Raw genomic sequence first — 16845 nt, forward strand, 5'->3', positions numbered from 1 at the left:
AGTTATCAGTATTCGGGAATCGTGGGTTATATACTCATTCAACAAAATATTCTTTATCAAAACAAAACGGGTTGCTTTTTTTTTGCTTACGTTTTTGTTTTAATTAGGTACATAATTTAAATCTAAACATTTGACATCCCAGCTTGAAAGATCTGACAGATAATGAAGTCCGACCTTATTGGGAGTGTGTGGAATTATTTCGGAATCATTCAATTCAAAACACGTTTTAAATAGTAAGATATTTATTTTATCAATCTACAATATTGAATAAAAATTATTTGATTTATGCAGTACGTGTGACACACTACACATGCGACACAGCTAAATTGTTCAATTGTAATCGGCAGAATAACCAAACTGCAGAATACACAATTACGAATGGAATAAACGGGTAGTTTCGACTGCAACAAAAAGATAAACAACAACCGAATATTTGATTTTTTTTTCGAAAATTCTTCGTGTTGTAAGCTGGTTACCGCCTAACATAAATATTCTATCCACTAAAATGTTTCACATTTCAATCGTTCATTCTGTTAGAACTGTCTATCGTTGAATCATCTTAAACATATAATCAAAGAAAAATTACGCAAAATGTGCTACCTCAGTTCAGTTTTTTCCATAATCCGGGCCACAATTTTTGGTTGAGCAACAGCGATGACTGCAAGACAATTGAATAGTTAGGATTGTGTTCTGCGGTTGGTGCTACAATTTAAACTCACCTTTAATCTTCAGGGCTTTCCTCGTAGGAAGGACTAGTCGGCGAATAAGTTGGACTAGCCGGGCTAGAGGGGCTATAACCCTGAGGTGTAGGCGAATAAGCCGGACTGGAGGGAGAATAGTGTGGCGAGGTTGGCGTGTACACCGGGCTGGTAGGTGAATATTTCTGGCTACCAGGGGAGTAAGACGACATGTTCGGAGAATAACGAGCGGTCGAGGGCGAGTACGTGGGCGAGCTAACCATGTAGTTACTACTGCTGCTTCCTGGCGAATGCTGAGGAGAACTTGGTGAGTAGCTGGGCGATGTTGGAGAGTATTTCGGACTCGTTGGTGAATATTGAGGGCTAGTGGGAGTGTATTGTGGACTGCCACCGTACGACGGTGAGGTTGGGGAGTAGCTTGGAGATGTCGGGGAATATTTTGGAGAAGATGGGGAATAACTTGGAGATGTTGGGGAATAGTGCGGAGAACTGGGTGAATAATTAGGACTGGTCGGCGAATAAGACGGTGTGGCTGGAGTATAATTGGGCGAAGTAGGAGAGTAGCTGGGTGATGTAGGGGAGTAGGACGGTGACGTAGGAGAATATGAAGTACTGGACGGCGAATAGGAAGGGCTGGTTGGAGAATAAGCTGGAGATGTTGGTGAATAGCTGGGCGACGTTGGTGAGTACGGGCTTGTAGGTGAATATGATGGTGACGTTGGAGAATAAGCTGGGCTTGACGGAGCGTAGGTTGCTGTTGGGGAGAACAGCGGCGATGTGGGAGAATAGCTTGGAGATGTAGGAGAATAATGCGTTGACGTTGGACTGTAGTTCGGGCTGGTTGGTGAGTATCGGGGACTTGTGGGAGAATAGTTCGGACTTGTCGGAGAATAACTTGGACTAGTTGGCGAATAGCACGGTGAAGCACCACCTGGCGAAGCAGCTGCGTAATTTGGGCTGCTCGGAGAATACGATGGAGATGCACTTGGTGATGATGGGAAGTATGGAGACATTGACGGTCCAGGGGAACTTGGAGATCCTGGCATTGGTGACCAAGAAGGAGACATTCCCGAAGCATCGCTCTGTGCTGATGGGGAGAAACTTGGACCACCTGGAGTCATGCCGCTAGGCGGACCCGACGGAGACCATCCTCCGTAACCAGGAGTTTGTGATTGCTGCCAAGGTGTCATTACAGGACTCATGCTTGGAGTAGCCCCAGGTCCGAAGAACATTCCGGTAGCACCCATTATTGAGGTATGCGGAATCTCCATACCTAGCTTACATTTTTCAGCATCCAGCAACAAATCGAAGCAACCTGTACCCATTCGAGGCAACTGTCCCATAATGATATTCTCCGAAACACCTCTCATTGGATCCACCTCAGCATGTACAGCTGCGTCGTTCAACACGTCGACAGTTTCTTCGAAGGAACATCTCATGAGAGCGCCGGTATCTTGTCTGTTGATACCGTGACGTGTGATGGCCATTAAGTGACCCTTTGCTGTCATTACGTCGCACAGTAAAGCCAAATGACGATAGTTTACATAAAGACCATAAAACTGCAGCACGTTATTCATTTCTTTCTCTACGGATTTTCGCACCGCTTCGATACCGAGTACTTGGAAAATTTCACAAATATCGTTACTAGCTGTTCTTACAGGATCTACATCTCGTTCGCTCAAGACTTTCATCATCGAGGTTCCGTCAGTTTCCAGCAACCACTCACCAATGGCTTTAAACTCTCCTTCCGGTGTTATCACAATCCTTCGCTTGGCGTCCGTTTGCGGTAAATGCATGTACACTTTACCAATAGCTTCGATACCCTGTAGAGTCATGTCCGAAAGCATATTGGCTTCAATACATCGCAAAAACATATCGTCTTCCATTTTGTCCATGTTTTCTTCTTCATTCTCCTGGAACTTATTGTCCTCATTGTTCATGATTCGAATTCGAAGCACCAATTTGTCGGCATTGTCATCATTGAAAATACAGTTAAGATCATCCCCAAAACCAGCATTAATTTTCTCCGCTATCTGTTCCATAGTCAGCTTCTTATCAGTCATCCTTTTGCGGTCCAGTTCGATACGCAACAACCAGGGCGAAATCCTAGTGGGGTCGAAATCCGGCATTTCGTAGTATACATTTACGAACTCTTGATCTTCAGCAATCACGGTTCTTTGAGGATCAGGATCATAGTAAATTGCAGTGTTGGCTGTCACCTTTCTGAGAGTTGTATGTTCCAACCGACAAAGTACGTTCTTAGCTTTCTCCGCATCACGAGCGGCACCACCAGTTAGGAAAACGGTTAGTGAAGGAGCTTTTGGCCTCTTGGAAATATTAATGATTTCCTTCAATCTTGGTACACCAAGTGTTACGTTTTTCGATGACACACCGGCAAAATGGAAAGTATTCAGTGTCATCTGCGTAGCCGGTTCACCAAGCGACTGGGCAGCTAAGGCTCCCACCATTTCACCTGGATTACATTGAGCCTGTTGGAATCGTGTCTCGATTTCTCCAATCAACCACTCGAACGCTTCGTTATTTAATCGAAACTCTTCCGCCACATATTTAGTACATAGCGTCGATCGAACCAAACATTGAAACAGCAACGTAGCGTTTTCGTTCGCTTGCTTAGACAGCCGATCCGTTCCAGCCACGATGACACACTTCTGCAGTAGCTCTCGCACACCTTGAATTACTTTCAAAGGTGACAAATCTGTCGGTGCTCGTTTGTTGATGTGGAAAATCTTTTGCACGTTCCAGATCATACGCTGTAAGTTACACGGCAATACTACTTTTGAATCTCCATTAGGGAAAATTTGCCGTAACGCTTCCCGGTCCCGCATTAACTGTTCGTATTCGGCTTCAATTTCTTGTATAACATCAGCCGACTCAGTCAATTCCTTGATCACTTCCTCGTTGAAAATTCTCCTGAGATTTCGCTCGTTCGATGGATCAAATCGGTACCGCTTTTCAAACACCTTATTTGACAGTTTTATCGTGGGTAAGTTCTGAAACTCGACCGTTTCTCCACAGAGCCCGTCTTCGCCGTAACGCAGCTGAATTAACTGCCCTACTGAATTACGCACCGTTCCGTCGTAGTGCACCATAACAGACTCCATAGCTTTGATCAGACGACGCTGAATGTATCCAGTTTCGGCAGTCTTCACAGCAGTATCGATAAGACCCTCACGACCTCCCATAGCATGGAAATAGAACTCGGTCGGAGTCAAACCAGCAAGATACGAATTTTCTACGAATCCTCTCGATTCAGGACCGTAATCGTCCTTGATGAAGTGCGGCAAGGTGCGTTTGCGGAATCCGAACGGGATACGCTTACCTTCAACGTTCTGCTGGCCCACACAGGCAATAACCTAAAAAAAACGTTACGAAATATTAGCATGCTATTCCAATGTGTTCATCAATTTCATACCTGAGAAATGTTAATGTTGGATCCTTTTGAACCAGATACCACCATAGCCTTAAGATTGTTGTATTCAGTGAGCGATTTTTTAGCAGAGCCACCAGTTTTATCACGAGCATCGTTAAGAATACGGTTGACCTGATTCTCGAAAGTCTGCCTTAGAGTGTTACCGGGTGTCGGTTCCAGTTCCATGTTGTGGGCTTTCTGAATAACACCAATGACATCTTCTTTGGCTTTCCTGATTGCGCGCTGGATTTCAGCGTAGGTCTGGGGATCAGCAATGGTGTCTCCGATACCGATGCTGTGCCCCTCGAGTAGCAGCCAGTTGTTAACCACCGTTTGAATATTACCGTAGAAGCGACCAGCAATTTCATGTCCCAGTTCGAGGAAAACGATATGCAGTAGAGAACCGGCAGAGGTTCCGAGAGTTTTCTTACACAGAATACCCATAATCAATTCGCCATGTTCGACCATAACCTTGGTGTCTCCCGGCGAAATCCATTTGTAAGGTCCGTCATCTTCCTCGTCGGGATGGGTTGAATGCGTTCGGATCATGTTCACGTTACCGGGGATGATAAGTGTAAAGATCTGTTTACCGGTCCAGAGAGGTTTCGGTTTAAGAATGCATGGTTGTGGCATTTTGCCGTCCCACGTAGGCAAAAACATGAGCAAGTTCATCATTTGTTCTTTCTCAAGAAAAACATCACGTTTGGTCATTTTTCGCACGGCAGTTAAAGTATCCTGCACAATACCCATAACGGGTTTGTTGGCTTGAGGGGTGATAATCTGCCTAGGAGTGATGTGAATGTTTTCAATTTCTGCTCGAGTCTCCATAGATTGTGGAACGTGCAAATTCATTTCGTCTCCGTCAAAATCAGCGTTATACGGAGAAGTACAGCTAAGGTTCATCCGAAAAGTTGACCATGGTAAGACTTTGACACGATGACCCATCATACTCATCTTATGCAATGTGGGTTGACGGTTGAAAATCACCAAATCATCATCACGAAGATGTCGTTCTACTTTGTAGCCGCATTGGAGATGTAAATCACTAGACTTCGGATGGAATCGAAGATCTATACGCTCACCGTTATCCCGTACGATATATTTTGCGCCTGGATATTGAGAATTACCGCGTCGAACCAATTCTTGCATGCGATCGATATTGAATGGAGTCACCAATTCTGGGAAAGTCATGTTCTGTGCAACTGAACGAGGAACGCCGACTTGATCGATACGCAGATTTGGATCCGGAGTAATAACAGTACGAGCCGAAAAGTCCACACGTTTTCCCATCAAATTACCACGAATACGTCCTTCTTTGCCCTTCAAGCGAGATTTCAGGGCCTTTAGTGGTTTTCCACTTTTTTGCATAGCCTTGGGCATTCCAGGCATATCGTTATCGACCAATGTTGCAACGTGGAACTGTAACATTTTTATATTCTCGGCAATTACATGGGCTGCTGCGCCGGTAGATTCGTTCTTCTTTAATTCATTGTTGGCTTTAATGATGTCTGAAAGTTTGTGGGTTAAATCGTCCTGATTCTTTGTTGCACCAAACATAACAACGGCAGGTCTAACTGCCAATGGTGGAACTGGAAGTACAGTAATGATCATCCAATCTGGACGAGCGAACTTTGGATCCATTCCCAGTACATAGCACTCTTCATCGGTAATATGTTTCAAAATTTCCCAAACTCGTTCCGCCGTGACAGCAATCTTTTTTTCCTGCGAATCCTCATTAACGTGCTTCCACTCGGCAATCACGTCCAATCCAGTTCGGCGCAGCGATGGCTGATAATGACCGCAACCACCATGACCTTGCTTTTTATTGGGATCTGGCGGAGCGCCGTCTTTTGTTATGTCCATGTCTTCTCCACCTTCACAAATCTTTTTACCTTTGCACAGATCGTATACATAGGCCAATCGTTTGCGTGGCTGCCCCTTGGATTTCATGACAATTTCCTTTATTTTCGGATTGCTCGGAGCAACCAGCATCTTAGAGCAGTAAAAGCATACGCAGCGCAAAATTTTTATAGTTTTAGTAATGAAACCGATATGAAATACCGGCTTAGCTAAATCTATGTGACCAAAATGGCCCGGGCATTCGGTCATATTGCCAGCACAAGTCTGACACCGAGATGTGCGCTCGATGACACCTGAAACGAGATTGCTGCTTAGTATAATACCTGATCAAACATTAACAAATTGTAAACTATTCCGTTACACAACTTTTAATTCATATGATGCCTAAACATAAAAATGATGCCTTACGGTTAACTTTTTAATCTGGGAATAGAAATAATAATATACGTATAATTTAATTAAAAAAATAACAGCATCATTTGATTTCGATCACAAAATCTGGGTAATGTAGAGCAATAATTTAATTCCTATTTCTGCAATTTCGTAAAATAAAAAGGACTTCTAGTGGTTCCTTTTTTCAAATCTTCATTTACGTTGTTTAAGATTGTCGTCTAGGTACCCCAATATGTTATATGCATCATGATAACAATTTTCATTCATTTTTTCATATTTTCAACACCTATACTAATACCACAGCGGGATTTTTCGAGGCATGTAGTATATGAAAAATGCTTCCGGGAGCATACAGGTGCACAAAGCAAAACAATATAGGACCAAGTGATTAATAGTTGTGTAAATTTAAGCAATCAAACCTTGTTACAAGGTGCACTACGACTACAATATTACGTAGTTGTGCACTTACCTTGACGGGGATCCATCAAGCCGCATAACTTCGGTCGACCACCCTCCATGGTTTCAGCATACTGAATGCCACCTTCCGTAACTGACATCCGTCGGATTTCATCCGGTGATAAAATGCCGAACTGCACCCTTTTCACCGTCCGAAGCGGTGCTTTCGAGTCTCCGTTCATGTCGACAACTTATTTTGCCTTCTCCAGGATAGTATGATTTTACCCTCGCTTGATGAGCTAAAGGAAAATTTCACTTTTTCAAACTAGCTTTTGTTACAATAACCATCACTTGCGAACCTTAAAAATACCTTCAATCGGTTTCCCACCGACCGGGGGTAAGTCCGGTGATACTTTTTGTTCGTTTTTCAACAAATTTCGCTTAGAAAAATTATTCGAATCACAGAACTAATAAACACGATGACAAAGCAGCAAGGCGTCCATTTGCAGAAAATGATGATGGCCGACTCGAGTACCGAACAGAAACTGCGCTGTATCAAGGACCGCGAATCGACTTTGCTTTGACATTTCTAAAAACGATCGAATAAGTCGACCAAGCCGAAGTTTGACGTTTTGAAGTCAAATCGCACGCTTGTAAAAAATAGCTCATAAGTTGCGTAAATGTTACTTGTATTACTCTAAACCCAAGGGGCTCTTGTGGCTGTCAAACTCCATAGAGTTCTCCAGCTGCGTTTGTATTAGTGCGATGTTTACGATTTATTTTTTGTTAGCTGTAAGAATTTTTTGTCACCTGTGAGAACTGTCATCTGAAAGAGAGCATAAAAAACTACCGAGTTTGATTCACACTCTCACAAATTTCAATATACAGTGTAAAGCGGGCCGTGTCGTAGTGTTTGTGTGTTTTCGCTTGGAGAACTCTATACATTTTTCATCTATCACTCATTGATTCTGGTACCCACTTTTTGGTTGGTTTGCCCTAAAACAACTGAAATAGAGTAAATGTCCCATAATTGTCAGTAGACTTATTCTCGAATTAATTTCCTTATAGATGAAAAAAAAAACAAAAACTCAACGTTTGTTTTCGGTACAAACTGCGCTTCCAATTAATAAGATGGTTTTCGTAAGCATTTGAAATGAAATATTGACACCGTGATGAATTCATGATTGGTAGGCAAATTTTTACGTTTATAGTCCCCTGCCTAAACCCTCTAAACACAGGATATGGGTATAAACACTATATATATATATAGACCTGCGGACTGAATCGCAGCGAGCCAAAATAACTGTGCCAAAATGAACATAACGAAAAATTTGTATCAAAACAAATAACAAGAATATAAAAAATCAGCGATTCCAGTGCTGCTGTCATTCACTACGCAGGTCTATATATATAGTGTCTATAGATATGGGTTGTCACTAGGTTCCAGATGGAGCGGGCAAAATCCAAAAATCAAGGCCCAAACACAATGGATACGTTAGCGTTGACAATAATTTGACAGAAAATGTATGGGCTAACTGTCAAATTGCGGCAAACGCAGCCGCAACGTACCCATTGTTTGAGCCTTCTCTTAAAATTCTGTAAAAGTAACAGCCCTATCTGATTGGTCGATTCATTACCTCTTTAAGTTACTGTTTTTAAATACCCGCATGATCAATAACCATGAAAACATGCTTAAATGTCTATTCGGGTTATCAGAGCCGGATTTACGATTGTGGGCGCCCGGGGCCCAGTTTACAGTGGGGGCCCCAAACACAGTGGGGACCCCAAAAACATTTATTTGTTAATGAAAAGTTACCAAAAATTTGCTAGAATTATTTCTTACGAGTTTTTTTTGCAGAGTACTCTGAACTTAACAATGCTAAGTTTGACAGCCTTTCATTCTTCATAGTCGTACGCAACATATTTTCAATCAGTTTCATCTTCGAAAAAGACCTTTCTCCAGTTGCGCTCGAGTTTATTAGGCTCGAACAAATCCTTAAATGAAATAATTTTTGCAAGGCACTAACGAGTTTTTATTTTTTTGTTCATGTAATCTTTTTTTGAGCTCCACTCATTTTGAATAAATGTAATAATAAATTCGGTTCTTGCTCACTGTTTACAGCCAGATCTAATTGTCGAATGATTTGGACCAGAGGTGCCAGATGTTTTCGAAAGATGTCTGCAACTGCTCGAAAACCGATTTTTTTTTTCTTGATATCTGAAAAAAAACCTACCACAATATGAAAAAAATGCGATCCACAGACAAAAATTTGCACACAATTTGAGAAAGACTGCTTATAAGGCTACGGTGGCAATAATCTACAGAAACTAGGAAAAAACTACACACATAAAAGCAAAGCCTTGGTGCTACATTCCGTATCGGAATTCGACCTTCTGGTTTACTATACACAGACTTCGCAGCCGACTGTTAAGTGTACAGGACAATTGCGGGGCTAGCGCTACGATCCTACTGACACTTACAGTCTCTCCCGAGCCAGGACTCGAACATACGACAACTGGCTTGTTAGGCCAGCATCGTACCTCGAGACCAGCTGGAAGATCAGAACTAGCAATGGGCGATCTTTGAAAAAAATCGATTCTCCTGCATCGATTAATCAAAATCAATAAAATCAATTTATAAAAAAAATCGAGCCTGAAAAATCGATTCAACAAAAAATCGATTTTTGTTCGGTATAAGCTCTTTACGACCTTTTTTGGCTATATTCATGGAGATTTTGTTTTGTTTGCGTTTTCTGGTTTATCAATCATGTTCAACGAGTTTTCGTATACAACATCTACTAACGATACGGCTTTTTTAGTTTATTGCCATCTTCTTTTACCGCGTGTACTCTTTTGGCGGTTTTTTTTTTTTCTACTAAAAGTTTTCGTTGTCGCTCATCCCATAGACCATTTCACGAGACGTTTGTGAACTTGATTCATGAACGAAATTTTGACAGAAAGTTTGGAACCGCTGACATAATGCACGTGGAAGCATCAAGAACATCAGCAGGATTCGTGACACCTGTCAGTTCGTGAAATGGTCTATTGTTTCGGATGCACTAAGAGCAATCCAAACCTGTATACAGTCAGGATTTTTTTATGCGGGGGATACGTACCTCATAAAAAAACCGCGGTAATTCGAAAATCCGCGTAAAAAAAAACGCGCTAATTAAAAAATCCGCGTAAAAACCGCGTTAATTCAAAAATCCGCGTAAAAAAAACACCTTTTTTTAAAATCCGCGCAAAGTAGTCCAGCAAGAAGGGCTTTAGAAAAAACTCGAGACGCTCTAGAACCAGTATTTAAAATTGTCCTCTTTGACGGTCATTCCGGGTCTTTCGGTGGGCGGAGGGTATTTTTTGGACTAAGTCTTTTACTAGATAAACACTTAAACGTTTCTGGTTCCAAACCCACGTTAATTCGGAAATTCGCGAAAATTTTATTGAATTAGCGCGGTACCGCGTAAAAAAAACCGCGTTAATTCAAAAATCCGTGTAAAAAAACACGTTAATTCAAAAAGCCGGGTTGAAGAAAACCGCGTCAATTCAAAATGCCGCGTAAAAAACCTCGTAAAAAATCCGCGTATAAAAAACCGCGTAAAAAAACCTGACTGTAGTTGGTTTGTTCAGTTATTCACGGATTTCCGTTTTTTATATATCATCCAAAAGAACACTCCGTTGGATTTTTAAGCAAAACGTGATTTTTTAACACTTTATATCAATTTCCTTCGGGTTTTAAATGAAAAATAAAAATTCGCTCTAGATCGCTACAATGACAGTTGGTAGATAGGCGAACTGTCATTGTAGCGGTTTCGAGCAGATTTCAAGCAGTTTTAAATCGTGATTTAAAAAGCGAAGGACAATGATAGATTTTTTTTGAATCACGTTTTACTTAGAAAATTCAGATCTTTCAGATGATATAAAAAACTGATATAGCTGAACAACCCAATTCAAAAAATCGGAACATCCACAGCACAAACTCAAATAAACAAAAATGACGAGCGCGACACCATGCAGAACAGAATACAGCACGGCATATACACGACCATTCAATTCAACTTTTGCAATATTTGAGTTCAACCCCGCTACTCATAGTTGAAAAATAAGCGCATATGCCTTTTATACTTAAATTAAAAAATTGGTGCTTGATAGTAAACACCCACAACGATAGTAAACAACGTCCCTACGGAAGCCAATTTTCAAAAAGTGCACTTGCAGAGGTAGCAAATATAAAATAATGTTGGCTAATATCCAAAGTGGTAAATTCAATATCCAATGCAATGCAAAATTTCAGCTAAATCGGAATTCAGGAGTATTTGGTCTAAATTTCACTTTCTCGACTTAAGAAGAAAAGCACAGTTTGTAATATTTTTTTTTTAAGTAGAATACTTCTCTCAGGAAGTTCGGCTACATAGGGATGTAAAATGAAAATCTAAAACCGAAAAAAGTGAAAAATATGTCCAATTTCAAATGCAAATAAATCAGTTAGTATCCGATGGATTTCCTTCGTTCTTGCAGCAATAGATTGGAAAATCTTCTAAGATTCTTCCCAAAATAAGATAATTGTAATTTTATTATTCACACTGTTGTATTTATGAAAATAGTCAAGCCTTGTCAAAACGAAAAGTTCGACCTCTGATTGGTCGTTATATGATTGCTTCCCAAGCACGGTCGACAGAATCATATACCTTGCAATTGAAAACATGCTATTTAGCCTATATAAGAGCCTGTTTCAGCCGAAGCCGCTCATAATAGTTCTAGACAGCAACAACAGCAGTCGTACTTCCTTAGCAGCAGCACTAGCCCTGTGGCTGGTCACCACGTCTCAGGAGCAGCGCGGTTTTTTTCAGCGTGTGTCGCTAGACTGCCATTATTCCCCCCGTGTTGGGGCAGCATGAAGATTGCCATCAGGAAATCCAATTTTGGCCATCAAAATGCCTTTTTCAAGGCAAATAAACAAGTCATTGAAAGTTAATAATTTTTGACAACGCAAGCAAGATTCTGTGTTGGATCCTATCAATTTAAATCTGTCGCACCCGTCCAATTTACTGAATGTGAAATAGCTTCCGCAGTGCATGTTGTCCGTGTATCTTAATTCCCGCACCGTTAGGGCAGCTCAAAGGTTGGGATCAGCAACCGATTTTGAACCGCAAAATGCCTTTTTCAAGGCAAATAAACAATTAATTGAAGGCTAATAATTTTCTGACATCAACACAAGCAGACATTTTGTGCGGGATGCAATCGAATTCTGTTGTAGTTGTTTAATTTTTACTTTATTGAGTTAACCCCCCCACTGTAGGGGCAGCGCAAAGGCTGCGATCAGCATAACCGACTTTGAATAACAAACTGCCCTGTTAGAACGCGTTCACAAAGACAGTTCGGCCTCTGCCATGGTGAACGCGAACACGAGCGATGGGGCGAGAAACTTGCCGTAGGTAAATAAACAACTCTCTTTACGGCTGTTCGGCATTCTGGATTTTGGCAATCAAAACTTCTGCTGGCTGTCTGATTTTCAGTGTGAAAACAGCATCAACTTTGTTGTCAGAGTGCCTGACTACGGTTTGGTAATATTGTTCGAGTTAAATGCAGCGTTGTTAAACTCGCTCGCAAAAAGCATGCGATACTCCAAGTGGCGTTCTCGCCGCTACCGAAATCTCACACTAGAGATACTCCTGTCGTACTGTTTCTCATTCTTTTTTCCTTTTTTCATTTCACACTACCGAGCGTTGATGCTTGCGAGTTTTCTCATAGGCCGACACGCACTCTCGCTCGCGTACTTTTCCACTCGCGTGTACCTCCCTTTCTCGCGAGCACAACCGTCAAGACGCATTATGACGATACGGAGTGACAAGGTACGACAAAGCGGAGTGGCGAAAAAAATATTTCGATGGGTAGGCAGGGATGCCACATATACAGATTTCTCAGTACTTATACAGATTTTTGCGTATTTTTTATACAGATATCTGTATATACAGATTACAGATTTTCTGGAAATAGTACAGAACTATACAGATTTTTTTTTTTTGATTTTCGTGGATCGCGAAACAAACTTTTCGATATAGTTGAAAATCGAAAAAGAACTCAAATGCTATTGAGCGTATTGGAGGTTTCATTATATTTATATGTTACGCATAAACGTGTGCATAATTGTGTTTTTATTTCAAGGGATATATCCAGTACATATGCAGATATTTATACAGATTGAAATACCACCAAGGTGATTTTCTGAGATTCGAAATACAGTTGAAATTGTGGCATCACTGCGAGTAGGTGGTCGAATATCATACACGTTCAAGCATGCGATTCTATATAGATTTATCACCCCACTTTCGCTCGTCGGTGCACGATGCAAAACTGCTTGGCATCAGTTTAGCGATGGACAAGCCGCATGCGTGAGTCGGTGAACGAAGCATTTTCGTTTTCGGGCACATTTTTTCAAGCACTCCTAGTCAAGTACTCTTTTTCGAGTACTCGCGTATTTGGCGTGAGTAAAAAAGCAAAAGAGAATTCGCGAGCGGCTGTATGCTGGCTGCTGCTCTGGCAAATGCATGGATAATAAAGAGTTTCTCGAAAGTGTGGGTGCGAACGACTGGAGAAGCGTAGCACACATCTCAGTCTCGAGCAGAAAGGAGTGAATATGTTTTGCTTCTCGCTCGTTTAGCAACGCTGGTTAAATGTTTACAAAATTTTACAATATTCCTCTTTCTCCCATTCAATAAAACAGGTAATACGATGCCTTCGTCATACACAAGTTCACCATAACTCCCGCTATCGGCGTAACACAGAGATGCAATCAGCGTCATATCCGATTTTAAATTCAACAACAAACTGGTTTTTTTAGGACAACCAAACAAATGAATTGAAGATTTAATATTTTCTCGTTCTGAGCTTTAACCAAAAGTTATTTATCTTAATTTGAATTCACATGTACATATACTCTGACTGTTGAAACTTGTTTGCGCCGCAAAGAGTTTGTTCTTTTCCTGTTCAGTGAGGTCGTATTTATATGTGCAAACTGAAATTGAGTAGTACTTCAACTTCATTTGCACAGAATTTTCAATACTGCTAATGAGCGGTCAACACTTATTTGCTAGGAAGAATGACTGACACGCAAGTAGCCGGGTTATCTTTCTTGTAAAAGTATTCTACTTCATTTTTACGGTCGTGGCTTTGCACACAACCCTCCTGTGATTTTTTTGTGTCAAATGTCTTATGCCTTGTTCAAACTATAGCAAATATCTCGTGATATCGCGTATCTTGAAACATACATACATCTAGTTTCCACGGAAAATTTGGAGTATGGATTTGAAATACAGATGTACGATATTACATCATGTGAAAGGGTTGTTAGAAATGTATAAAACGTCGAGGTCGGGTGCTATCCAAAAAATCGAAATTTTGCTAACTGTTCTTGAGGGCGAAATTTTGAACACTACTTTTAAATAAAACTGTCAAAGTTAATTTCCATTGCCACCCCAATGTACACCAATCAGTTAGTAATGATTGTATACAATATATGTCAAAATTTCGAGACGGTCTTGTGGTCTGGTAATTTATATTCAGTTCGAGGTGCAAACTTGTCTCGTCGTTCTTTTCTTCATATGAACCGGTTCTTAGGAAAGAGCGAAAGCGCCAAAATGGGCTGCGTGCACTATCCGCCATTACCGTTCGTGGAAAGCTGGATATGCTGGAACCTTATGGGGGTGGTGACATACTCATGAAAAAAGTTGTCATGGACGTGGACAATTGTTTGAACCAACAAAAACATTTGATATGCGTTTTCCTCGGTTTCATGTCTATTGAATTTTAGCCCATTCTTCAACTATGGTCATCCCGGTGAAAAATTGACACATTTTTCAGATCAGTGTCCGAATTCCGAGCACACACTTCTTCGGAGAGAAAAAAAAAATTCGTATACTATCAATGAAGAAATTTTCTTCTCTTCAAAGAAAAGTGTTCTCGGAATTCGGCCGCAGGTTACGTTAGCAATAATAAATTCAATCACTATTGTTTTCAATTCGTTTTGCACACATTTATTTTTCAGGCGGAAAAAAACGATCTTGTCATCCAAAGGATCGATTCAGTAGAAAATCGCGCGCAAAGAAATCGGTCCAAAAGATCGATGAATCGACTCGAAAAGATCGATTTTGCAAAAATCGGATCGATCTTGCCCAATGCTAATCAGAACTACATACATATGTACTGCCGGTAACTGCAAGTCAGTCCCATCTGTAATTTTGTCAATTTTGAGTTAGCATTGGATTTTGGCCTAGCTTTGGGTATATTTTCAGATGTAACGATAAAAAATAGTGGTTTGTTCAACAAAAGTGGAAATCAATACCAAGTCGAATTGTCTCATTATGCAAAGTAACCGCAAGTCAGTCCCAGAAGAAAAATAACCGAAAGTCTGTACCGATTTACAAAAAAAAACATGCATAATACAACAGTAAAATGGATGGGGAGTGAAGAAAAGAAGTTCGATATAACCGTTTAGATGAAAATAAGTTATCTAATAACAATTATCAATTATTGGGATTATTTTTTAGTTTGAATTGGCGATGAATTTATGTGGAGCAATTTTCTGCTAAAACGAATTCAAGTCAATTTTTTTTTCTTGGTTCGCTTCTTCGTGGATCTATCCGGAAAATCTTGAGTATCGAAAAAACTTCCATCAGAATCCCTGTTCCAAGAAATCTCCAAAGGTGATGCTCGAACCTCAAATGGATTTGGATCATCTTGACATTAGCTGTCGGATAAACCAACTGTATTCCCGGTTTCAGTTTCTTTATCCGAGTCCTCACCGGATAAGCTTTCATCGGTTCCGTACATCATGAGATTTTCCAATGTCGACATTTTTTAAACGGTTCGTGGACATACACTTCCTTACAGCGAAGGATTGACTTGACAGTTTTCCACGGCAACGAATAACAACACGTCAACACGCACTATAGTTTCAATATGGCAATGTGACTGACTTGCGGTTACTTTTCTCTTCGGTATAGAATGTAACTGCAAGTCAGTCACACTCAAGGTTTTTATCATAAAATCAATGATTTCAGTGGTTTTCACAACGTAATTAGTGCAGGCTAGTATGCAAACTATATTTTAGCATGAATATTGTCAAAATAAGTCATCTCAAATAAGTGATAACTGAGCGTAAATAAAATATCTTTCGAAGCTGTTTTCTCGATTTAACATTTTTACAGATGGGACTGACTTGCGGTTACCGGCAGTGTAGGTCAATAAAATCTGCACACGGACTCTGAAAATCTGTATTTTGCAACGCAAATCTGGTATCCCTGATTCGGACAAGTAAGCTTATTTTTGAAATCAACAGCAATGCATTTAAAAAACTTGTGGATAATTTGTCATTCTAAGAGAATCGAAGGTGAACTCTTATAGATGTAGTTGTGATATTGGCGCTCGCGAAAAATAACACTGAAGGAAAGTTTCAGATTGAAATGGTCTGTTAAAATTTTCTTGCTGTAAATTTAACTTTGATTGACTCATTTTTAATAGAGAAAAGAACTTTTTCTCCTTTTGTGGGGACCCCAAAACTGCGGGGGCGCGGGGCCCGGGCCCCCTGGGCCCTCTTTAAATCCGGCTCTGCGGGTTATAGTGTCGACAGTCTGGGTTTCGTTAAATCAAAGACTAATAGATGTGCCACTCGACGACGACGTCCGGAATTTTAACGATTAATTTTGTCTTAAAATTTTAACGATTAATTTTCTTTAGTAAACAGTAATGCCGCTGGTGTTGCTATGAGCAAACTTGCATATTCATTAGCAATGACAAAAACCGTCAGTAATGCCGCTGGTGTCGTAATAAACGATGACAAAAACTATGGTATTTTCGATGTTGCAACGTAAGTGCAGAGAATATTTCTGCAGGGAAGTCATTCAATGCATCTCCGCTGCGGAAGTCGCGTCTTACCTAGTTAACTGCCTACTGTCGAAAGAGGCCGAACTTTTGGGTCAATCTGTGTCGATGGTCTCCGAGCCAAGTCGATCCAAGCATAAGGTCACATTACGCAACGCAACGCGAGACCAGACAAACAATACATTGTTCTTA

The 16845-nt window shown here is 40.7% G+C and overlaps 1 protein-coding gene across 2 annotated transcripts; it reads right to left on the bottom strand.

Moving 5' to 3' along the window:
• Nucleotides 1–224: 224 nt before the first annotated feature.
• Nucleotides 225–7322, bottom strand: LOC129727950 (DNA-directed RNA polymerase II subunit RPB1). Of its 2 annotated transcripts, none has more exons than XM_055686259.1 (5): nt 7148–7322; nt 6851–7076; nt 4132–6281; nt 720–4072; nt 225–658 (listed from the first exon to the last, which is right to left on the bottom strand). In XM_055686259.1, the coding sequence occupies exons 2-4, from the start codon at nt 7017–7019 to the stop codon at nt 722–724; spliced, it is 5670 nt and encodes a 1889-aa protein (XP_055542234.1). In that variant the 5' UTR covers nt 7020–7076; nt 7148–7322; the 3' UTR covers nt 225–658; nt 720–721. The 2 variants fall into 2 exon arrangements, with proteins under 2 accessions (XP_055542234.1, XP_055542233.1); XM_055686258.1 differs by having other exon boundaries at nt 7137–7322.
• Between the last annotated feature and the right edge of the window lie 9523 nt (nt 7323–16845).

This window comes from Wyeomyia smithii, chromosome 3 (genome assembly GCF_029784165.1).
Source record: "Wyeomyia smithii strain HCP4-BCI-WySm-NY-G18 chromosome 3, ASM2978416v1, whole genome shotgun sequence".
In the NCBI taxonomy this organism is placed as follows: Eukaryota; Metazoa; Arthropoda; class Insecta; order Diptera; family Culicidae; genus Wyeomyia; species Wyeomyia smithii.

Bases quoted from the DNA above. Each gene is read 5' to 3' on its own strand.
- LOC129727950 (XM_055686259.1), bottom strand. From the start codon at position 7,019: ATGAACGGAGACTCGAAAGCACCGCTTCGGACGGTGAAAAGGGTGCAG. The intron at 6,282-6,850 runs GTAAGTGCACAA...ATCTCGTTTCAG, and splicing joins CTTGATGGATCCCCGTCAAG to GTGTCATCGAGCGCACATCT. The intron at 4,073-4,131 runs GTATGAAATTGA...CGTTTTTTTTAG, and splicing joins CCAACATTAACATTTCTCAG to GTTATTGCCTGTGTGGGCCA.